Here is a 10,463-nt window from a genome sequence, read left to right as displayed (position 1 = left end):
GATACCAACTGGGCTTTGATGGGGGAGGCTGGGGGGAGGGGCGGAGGTGGAGGAGGAGGAGGTGGGGGTGGGGGTGCAGTGGGAGGCGGTGGGGCAGGCACACTGGGGCGAGGAGGGGCAGGCCTGGCAGAGCCGTGCGCCTCTGAGGCATTGCCTAGCCTGGGAGATGCAGGAGCGGGAAGGGGGCCACCGATGACTTTGGAAGGGAGCCGGGGAGAAGGCGCTCGGGAGCCAGGGCCTTGCCCGGTCTTGCCACCTGCAAGTGAAACACATTCTAAGTTAGACCTGCAATGTGGGAAGGAAAACGTCCAGGTGACTGGACGGTACACAGGACTCACAAGCTTGATGTCCCTGCAGCTGAGTAGTAGACTGCACGCAGGCCTACTGTGAGGCTGCAGGCCCACCTGCAGCAGCCACAAGATCCCCTGCAGCCGCATCTGTCCCCCTTCAAGGCAATAACAAAACATTCCTTTCTACCACTTACAGCAGCAGTATATTTGGCCAATTTTTAATACAACGATTTAAAAAATATTGAATGCTCACCGAAGCATAAATTAATGTTATGGCCTCCTAATGATCTTAGTGACCAGATCAGGCCCTCCTGTGTCATTTTTGTGTGTTCTGTCAAGAGGTGAATGAAGTTCACTCCCTGTCCCATCTGGGCTTGTCCCTTGCTGTGACTAACCTAGAGGAAGGAGCAGGAAGGAACACTTGGTAGACTTCTAAGTTAGCCCCTGACAAACTTCCAGGACAGTCTCTAGAGACTACGCACATCTTACTTCTCTCTTGATACCCAATACGGTGAAAAGCCCTGCAGATTTGCAGACCATGTGGCTCTGAAGACCATCAGTCCAGTTGTTCTAGCTGGGGCCCTGGAGATAGGGGAAGTAAAGCCACCTCTCCAATTGGCAGCTGTTTGCAGATGTTAAGGAGCCTAGCTAAGACCACCCTAGATTATTAATAGACAGAATTACAGTCTAAATAAGCAGTTGTTTGAGGCTCCTACATTTTTACACTTGGCTACACAGCAGTGTCTGATATGTGATGGAGATTCGTTACAACTCAACACAAGCTGGTGGATGCACAGCATGTCATGTCTGTTATGAATGGCACGCTGTCTAACATGACACCTTTGCTAAACAAGTCATTCTCCAATTATGATGATGTAATTTAAAATAGATGAGATTTAAAAAGATTCCCAGAGAACAAGTCTGGGATTTGGGTATTTCCAGGATTAAAGCTTTCAAATACACATCTTCTTGCTATGTAACCACTTCTGAATCATGTATCCCACATGAAGAAAGACCACCAGGCTGCCAGGTTGGACCCTTCCTTACCTGACACATCTCTCTGGCCTGCTGGTCTCAACACAGGAAAGCCACCAGCAAAGAGATCTCCCAGGGCAGGGGGCGTGCTTCCTCCCCGGGTGTTGCTGCCAGCAGCTCCTGCCTCTTTGCTGGTTCCTTTTGAACCTGGAGAGAAGAAGCAGGAAGATGAGTAGGAAGGGCCAGTAGGCCTTTCCCACTCTAGTCCAACGCCACCACTTTCGCTGCATGTGTTCTTATGCCTAAGCCTATCTGCTACCCAGTCTAGTCCTATTGAAGTGCTGAACATTGTGGCTCAAATTAGAAAACTCAACTCGACACAGAAAGTTCTAGAACCCCTCTTCCCTCACAAAACCCAAGCTTAACTCACTCCGACATTTTAACTTCCTACTTTTTAAATTATGGATCAGAATGTCCAGGCATGTGGCACCAGTAACCCTGCCTTCCATATAAGGTGGTTACCAACCGTAGACACCCAGAAGACACTCAACGTAGACAAGGACTCCTGGTTTGAATGAGGTCTCAGATATCTGAACGCTTGGTCCTCAGTTGATGGCCCTGTTTGGAGAGGTTTAGGAAGGGAGTGGCTTTGTCGGAGGAAGTACGTCATTGGGGGTGAGCTTTGAGAACTCAAAGACTCTGGCCATTTCCAGTTTGCTCTCTGCTTCTTCATTGTGGCTGAAGACCTCAACTCCGTCAACTGAAGACCCAGCTCCATCTGCCATGTCTCTACTCTGCCAGCACAGCCTCTCATCCCTCTGGAACTGTGAGCCCAAGTAAACCTTTCCTTCTATAACTCGTCTGGGTCATGGTGTTTTATAATAGCAATAGAGCAGTAACTAAGACACAAGCTAAGGCTAACACATGCAGGTTGGGCATGGTGCCCACTGTTGGATGAGTGGTCAGATGGCTCTGAATATTATATATAGTACTCCTCAGTGTGATTAGGCAGTAGGTAGGACAATAATATGTATCAGTCTGCTAACTGAGCTTAACCAATTAGACAATGAGTCCAATCAGAAATGGACCCTTATTATAATCAGTGTTGAAAAGGTTTCCTTTAAAATGTATCTGTCTTTGGGACTAGAGAGATGGCTCAGCTGTTAAGAGCATACATTGCTCCTCCAGAAGACCTGAATTCAGTTCTCATTGAGCAGTTCACCTACACTGAGCAGCTCATAAGCTGCTGCAACACCAGTCTCAGAGGATCTAGTGCCTCTGGCCTCTGCAGGCACATGTGCGCTCATGTACATATACAGAGATGGGTATACACATGTTTGCACATACATGCACATGCACACACACACACACCTACATATAATTAAAAAGAATAAAAATAACTCTGTAAAATGTGGGTTTATGCCCTAACACATGTGGTTATAGGTTATTGAGATACAGTAATAGTTACAGGACTATTTTTGAGAGCTGCCATCATTTTGAAATATGTGAAATCATAATAATACCTTGCATTACAAAATGTTTTTGGATATAACATTAACATTTTGCACTCTTGACTGAACCAAAAAGAGGGTTTTTCATTTGCATAATTTTCATATTGTATTCACATTGCAATAGCATTGTGAATGTATCTGATGACACTCGATGGGACAGTTAAAAATGGTGAAATTTGTTATGTGTATTTTATCACAATTTAAAAATGATACTTATAATGAAGGGGTTTTGTTGTTGTTTTGTTATTGAAAAGTAATGAAAGATCCTGCAGGCTCTACCATCTGTGGCCTTTCAGAAAGGAGTGTCTGAATCTCTTGTCTGGTGGCCTGTCCCTGAAGCAGGTCTCAGGTGGTTTAAGAGTGCATGGGTCACAAATGCAGAGCAGCTAAGTGTTGGGTCTGACCATGCTCTATGCATCCCCGTCCTGGGCTCCCCGCAGGTTGCACTGAGCTGCTCACTCACTCTCGATTTGTGGGGCACTGCGGTCATTGATCTGGGTGACTTTTCGCAGGCGTGTTCCTTGCTGGATATCAGCCAACAGTGCACTCCGGCCTTTCAGATCTGGCTTCCTTAAGCTGGGGGTGTCTGTGCTGATCTGCAAGGGAATTGGGATTTAACTGTTACAAAAACAAACAAACAAGAACAAAAAAAAACCTTTAGCATTTGCAAAGAAACAAAATGCCCCATCAGCTGCATCTGTCTTCTACAGGAGTTCTGCTTTTCCTGCCCCATTTCCAAGGCCAAGAACACTATACCATTATCTACAATCTCGGGCCATGCCCACACTTCTCTCCCTGGTACATAAAATGGACTATGTACTAGATGGTCTATACACATGGCCACATTGAACATAAAATCCTGGTGGTCTCAAGGAGCCCCAAATCAGATCCCTTTCACACACCTGGCCTTCCATTTTTGCATCCCTGACTGCTCCCAGATTCTGAATGGACCACTGTGCTTTTTAGCTGCAGTGGATTCAGGCTCTGGGAGCTGGCTTTATGGGAACTATAATGACCTTTGTATGGAGCCCAGTGGAGAACAAGGAAGCTCAAGAGAAATGGGGGTTCTCGAGGGTCGGAGAATTAGGAAGACAGGGGATCAGGGGTCACAGTGCATTTTAATGACTATATATTCTATTTACTGGGGGAGTGAATGATTAGTGAGTTAATAAATGATTGAATTGGACCCAATAGGTGTAAGACACTGTGTGAATTCTCCTGAACGTACATTTGTGTCAGGTATACAGGCATACCCTGCAAGGAGCTAATTTCTCTGTATCACAGTGCATGGCTGAGCATCCAGTGATGGTCACAGAGAGGAAGGACCATGGGGGAACAGGTAAATCAGGCTTCTGGAAAGATGTGAAGTCTCACACAGTTCCTGATGGGGCACTGGGCTTTGAAAATCCTTGCTCTAGTCAGAAAAGTGGGTGACACGACATTACAAACTCTCCCATACATTCTAAGAGACTGGAGCATTTGCTGACCCACAGCTGAGTTAATATACCCTGAGGTCACTCCTATCCTACTGTGGACCCAGCCTGCCTTTTTAATCCACTTTTAAGAGAGCAACAACAAACAACCTCATCTGCCTTGGGTTTCCTATGTGCTACATTTCCTTTAAAGATGTACTTATTTTATTTATATGAAGACACACTGTAGCTGTCTTCAGACACATCAGACAAGGACGTTGGATCCCCTTACAGGTAGTTGTGAGCCACCATGTGGTTGCTGGGAATTGAACTCAGGTCCTCTGGAAGAGCAGTCAGTGCTCTTACCCGCTGAGCAATCTCTCCAGCCCTCCCACCCTCATGGGATGAACTTCTACAGCCTAAGCTAAGACATAGCTTTAATCTTATTATATAGTCTTCTATGCCCCTGACCCATGAGTAATTCATACATGCATTATGAATGTGATGCATGTGATTCTGGGTTTATAACAGATGCTGAAAACAGCGAATAGCTTTAAAGTGAAGTCATACAATAAACGTCTGCCATAAGCAGTGGAAGCAACATATGCACATTGCTTCACAGCATTTGTCTGTTAGCTGGGTCAGTTGGAGTAAGTAAAGTTTCATCCCTTGTACAGCCCTGCTAAAGATTTCTTCAAGGGATCTCCCATTCTTCATATGATACTTTTGTGCTGTTCAATAAATACAGAACAAAAGCCCTTTGTTAATTAAGGACACACACACACACACACACACACACACACAGAGAGAAGGGGAGGAGGAAGGAAAGGGAGAGGGAGGGAGGGAGAAAGAGACAGAGACAGAGAGAGAGAGAGGGAGAGAGAGAGAGAGAGAGAGAGAGAGAGAGAGAGAGAGAGAGAGAGAGAGAGAGAGAGAGAGAGATATTTATAAGACAGCATTCAGTTCAGGCAGGCACAGATTCAGGCTCATACCACAGACAGATTAGACAGGAGAGAGACTCTGGCTTGCTGTTGGTTAAATTACTCCAAGATTTGTTTTTCTTAATTCAACAGGGACACATATTGTGATTCTGGGTTTATAACTAATGGATCTAATCCAATGCAGAAAAGAAGATTAGATTGCTTGATAGAAACTCCTAGGCTGTACAGCATCAGAGACAGTGTTCTGGGATAAACGTAAGGAGTCCACTGGTGACTCTGGCTTGACTTAGATCCTCAACAAGTTTGAAAGGCATAAACTCTAAAACCTGATTCGTGTTGCCTGGAAACACGCTTTGTGAGTCTTTAGGAAAGGCTTATGGGTGATGGTCAGTAACATAGCTGTGGAGCAGGGGCGCTAGTTCCAAATCTCTCAGGACATTTAGACATAGCTCAAATGATTCTGACACATATACAATAGGGTTATTTCTTACACAACATGGTTTTAAAATATTCTGTATAAAAGCCATTAAAATCAAAGTCCTTTAAAACTGAATAAGTAAAAGCATCAAAACCCTAGACAAGAGGGATATAGCTGTTCTTATAAAATTGATCTTATGATCTCAGGTGCACTTTATGTATGGCTAGGGATGTGGGGCAAGGAGTGTTCTGTAATTCTTTAAGTACTGGACAAACAGTGGTGGAAGTCCTATTCAGATGTTGGTTTTGAGGAAGGGGGAGGTTTATAACGTTCTGTTTGAGAAGCACGTATGTGGTGAGAAGTTCCTATCCCCCACCACTCCTCGGAGTAGGATCATCTCACCCACTTCAGACTCAAGTTTTTAAAATTTTATCTTATGCATATGGGTGTTTTGCCTGCATGTATGCTTATAGACCATATGCTTACCTGGTACCCTCAGAGGTCAGAAGAGGGTGCTTTATCCTCTGGAACTGAAGTTACAAAGGGTTGTGACCCTCTGTGTAGGTGCTGGGAATCAAACCAGGGCCTTCTGTCATATGAGCCAGTGTTCTTAACTGCTAAGCCATCTCTCTCCAGCCCCTCAATTTCTTTTACTATCTGAAGACATCCCTACTCTCTGATTTTGCCTATTACAGATGTTTCAGGGGAGGGCCATGAAGAATGATGCATTGAAATAATTTTCTTAATTTTGCTACTTATTTAGCACATGCCTCAGTATGTGCCTGTTGATTTTTACATGACAGATTGACAAATGAACACATTCTTCAGCACATTGGTGAACATTCCTTCTCTCGACTCTCTCCTACTCCTGAGTTGCCCTGACAATTTCCCACTAGAGGGCTCTCCTGCACCTGCCATCATAAGGCATCTGCCAATCTCTCTGTGGAGTGGGCCAGGGAAGAACTGCTAGCTTCTGCTCTTAAAAAAAGCCATATATATATATATATATATATATATATATATATATATATATACACACACACACACACACACACACACACACACACACACGTGCGCGCACACACACACAACACATACTTAGTGGATTTTAGACAAAAGGACACATTCATTCATATGTTAAAGATTGTATTACATACAAACAGTCATTTCTACTCAAGCTACAATATTTGTTAATCTTCCAACTATAGTGGTTTAAAAAAAAACCTACAACCCTAAGAATCCTTGTTACCATGGTGACAGGATAATGAGGCAGGAAGAAAGAGTTACTAAATATCCACTGAGTGTTTTCCTCTGTGCCAATTCTCATCACTGGCAACTGCATTAAAATCATAAACATGGCAAAGGAAGCAACCCTGGGCACTTTCCCTGTGGAAAACAAGCCTGTGAGTTGTCTGAAACACCCATCGTGACATCACTGGGAAGACCACTCTTGTTTCTTCCTGATTGATAACAATGCGTTTGAGAACAAAGACCTGTCTGCTTCCACACAAAGCCCTGGTTCACGAAGTTTGCTACTGCAAGACTCAAAAGAAGTCATCCAGGAACTGTAAAGGATGTGAAATCATACAAAAGGCAGGCATATGAGTCTTTCCCTTTGGATAATGAGGCTGAAAGCCAGAGGTAAGCCAATAAGCAGATTAGAAATACCAAAATCAAATGATGGCAATGCAGAACCAAGGGTAGCAGCAGAGTTGGGGAGGTGGCTGCTCTGATTTGGATACATTATAAAAGCCATTTGTGTCCCTTTCCTGTTCCAGTAAATGAAACAGTGGAGCTGCGCTTGTTATCTGGGGAGGGAGTGACAGTCTAGATCAGAACTCTGACATGTCCTCCATTGCACCTCCTTCCTTCCCTCTGCCATCTGGCCTCTGTGTAACAGTGTCTTCTATGAGAAAGTTGACACCAATGTCACTGGTTCTCTCTCCTCTCATCTGAAAAGCTGCTTCTTTAAGAATATGAATTTATGTCTTTTTTTATTTTATGTGCATGGGTATTTTATGTATATGCCGCTAGTCTGTAGACCAAATATATGCCTAGTACCCGAGAAGGCCAGAAGATCGTGTCAGATCCTCTGGAACTGGAGTTACAGAGGGCAGTCTGTGGTGATGTAGAGCCTGGGAACTGACTCCAGATCCTCTGGAAATGTAGACTGACCGAGGAGAAGCTTATTTCTGCAGCGGATGGAGATTTACTGAGGGGACAACAGAGATCAAGGGCAGCGAGCCAGTATCACACATTCCCCCCAAGGCTCAGCAAATGTCTCACAGAGAACGGGAAGATCCTAAGGGCCAGAGCTCCCAGATGTCTGCTGTCAAACTGTCTTCCAGACATGATGGGCCACTGCACTCATAAGCTCTCTACAGTTCTGGATGCTACTACACAAGACTCTTTCAAGATCAGTCTAGTTAATATCCTGGCATGCATGGTGTGTGTGTGTGTGCACGCGTGCGTGCGTGTGTGTGTGTGTGTGTGTGTGTATGTGTGTGTGTGTGTTTGCGTGTGTGCATGTGTGTGTTTGCATGTGTGCACAGCCCCAATCCTGGTTGAGAAGTTATAGGTAGTTCATGACTATCAGAAGAAAGAACTCAGATTTCTCAGAAGTGGGGGTAGGTCCCAAGCTATAAAGGATAGCCCTACACTCATTTACATTTGGGTTACACTAATCAGACTCATAGGTTATCTATCTATCTATGTATCTGCCTATCTATCTATCTATCTATCTATCTATCTATCTATCTATCTATCATCTACAGAGTGTGGAAGGACATAATAACTGAAAGGAAAATGCAGTAAGACAAACTAGAGAAAAGCTTAACATAGAGAGTAAGGGATGAATTTGATAAAATGTACTCATGTATGAAGGAGAAAAAGGGCCAGTGGTTGACCCAAACCAAGCCAGGTACTTCCAAAGGTGATCTGAACCCAGTCCCTTTATTTGTTGGTTTTTGAAGCTAGCATATAAAGTAATTGGTTTAATTCTGACATGTCTATACACATTTTATTCTTTTTCACCCCATCTCCTATTTCTCCTCCCTGTCCTCCTGCCTCTCCTCTTGCTGGTCCCCCACACTCCAGAGCCTTCTTTCTGCTTTCAGGCCACTGGTTTTTCATTCACTTCTTTCTTTTTTCCTCTTCCCCTTCCCTCCTCCCTTCTACCTCCTTCTGCTGAAGTCCTTTGTAGTTTCTTGACCCACCCTCACTTGCATATTCATATTTAAACCTAGGTCCTACATCTGAAAAAAATCATGATGTATTTGTGTTTCTTCATCTTCCCCTTCGCACAATGATTTTCATTCACCTTATTGCAGATGTCAGTTTTATTCTTTTTCTATATGGCTGTTAAACTGAAAAGGAGTGCACAGGTTCCCTGGCACGTGGGACCTGCACATTACCTCAGCCCTAGGCTACCCCAGCATCCTCAGACTTGTGGGCAGACAGGTCTCAGCAGCTTCCCGTAGTTTATTGCCAAGGCTGGCTCCCAAGGACAGCTAGAATAGCCTCCCACCTGCTGCTGCGCTTTTTGTGTAGAAGAACACAGGGAACTTTGAATCCAGGAGAGAGACGGAAATATCCTGTGGAGGAGGGGTGGCGACCCACTCTCCCCCATCAGGCCTGACACAATGTTCTCTACACTCCAAATGGTACTTAAGTCATGCTGCTCAAGAATGAGGCGTTTTTTTTGCCATACACAGTCTTATGTTTCATTTTTAGAATTCCAAATTGCAATTCAAATTCGCGAGCAGAATCAATGGCCTGTCTAACCTCTGCAAAAGCTGGATATCCACACCAAGGCAGCAGGAACACATGAGCAGAAGCGTCCTTGCGCGCTTCTCGCTTGGAGATAGAGGGTGAGCCTCCCCTTCGCTGGTGCTGCAGGATATGGGTGAAGTCGGACCTATTTGTTACACCATAAACGGTTATCTCATGCAATGGTGCAACTCTGCTGTATAGATGGGACACTCTCGGCTTCTTTCCCTGCCCGGTTCCTTCACAAACTCCTGCATTGTCTCGGGGCTGTATCATAAAGCAGGCTCTCATACTTGTGTTCAGCACTCCTCCACATAGCAGCCAGCTTGACCTTTTCGAGGGTAAACGGGCATGCTGTTTACCATGCCACTTTCCTCCATTAAATTCTTTTCTGTCTCAGAACTGCTATTCTGGATCCAGCTCAAAAATCCCCTATAGCACAAGGTCCTCAGGGACCAGACTAGATTTTCCATTTCACCTGGGAGCTTACCTCCAGACCCTGACTTGAGCTATCACTTTGATCTTTTTATACTTGTGTTTTGGCAATCTTCCAAGAAGCCTTGGGATCCTGGAAGGCTCTGTGTTCCTAGAGCAGTGTTCCTACCTTCACCAGAGCACCTGCCGCCCAGATCATGTCACTCCACAAATGCCTTCCATCTCATACAAAATAAAACATTTCATGCCCCTGCCTGAGCTCCCATGTTCACCCATAAGCAGCAGCAACAGCAGCGTTCCTAGATCACAAAGCACATTAGTTTAGACATTACATTAGTAACTGAGGGCTTTTTTCTTGATCCTCCTCAAGTCCTGTGAACTATTTGTAAATCCATTCAACAGTGACAATGGCTGTAAGTTTTGGTTGGAAATCCAATTTCTTTACACGTCTAATGTCCTTTTGAACTTGTGGCTCTGGGGCAGTTGGACTTTGGGTTTTCTATGTACATGCCTCAATCTTTCTCTCTTCACAGTTACGACTCTTATGTATCTCCTTACTTTTTCAAATGATTTCCTATTGAAGGGACTTAAAGTTTTCAAGACTTGTTATCAGAGAATCTGGTTTTTCTGTCTGGTTGTTTGTTTATTTGCTTAGCTGTAGTCATTTTGTAATGATCCTGACTCCACAGACCTCAGCCTGACCGTTCTTAGAA

General features: G+C 44.5%; 1 protein-coding gene across 1 annotated transcript in view; it reads right to left on the bottom strand.

Annotated features, from left to right (window-relative positions):
• The window catches only part of Wipf3 (WAS/WASL interacting protein family member 3), a 79,519-nt gene that overhangs the window by 19,918 nt on the left and 49,138 nt on the right, over nt 1-10,463 (bottom strand). Inside the window, exons 3-5 of the mRNA XM_031381967.1 lie at nt 3,240-3,372; nt 1,338-1,472; nt 8-256 (exon numbers count right to left, since the gene is read on the bottom strand). Of these exons, the coding sequence (XP_031237827.1) occupies nt 8-256; nt 1,338-1,472; nt 3,240-3,372 (517 nt within the window). The remainder of the gene's footprint in view (nt 1-7; nt 257-1,337; nt 1,473-3,239; nt 3,373-10,463) is intronic.

Source organism: Mastomys coucha, unplaced genomic scaffold (assembly GCF_008632895.1).
Source record: "Mastomys coucha isolate ucsf_1 unplaced genomic scaffold, UCSF_Mcou_1 pScaffold20, whole genome shotgun sequence".
NCBI classification, from domain to species: domain Eukaryota; kingdom Metazoa; phylum Chordata; class Mammalia; order Rodentia; family Muridae; genus Mastomys; species Mastomys coucha.
Note: the sequence above shows the minus strand (reverse complement) of the source record. Positions and strands in the feature narration are given on the sequence as shown.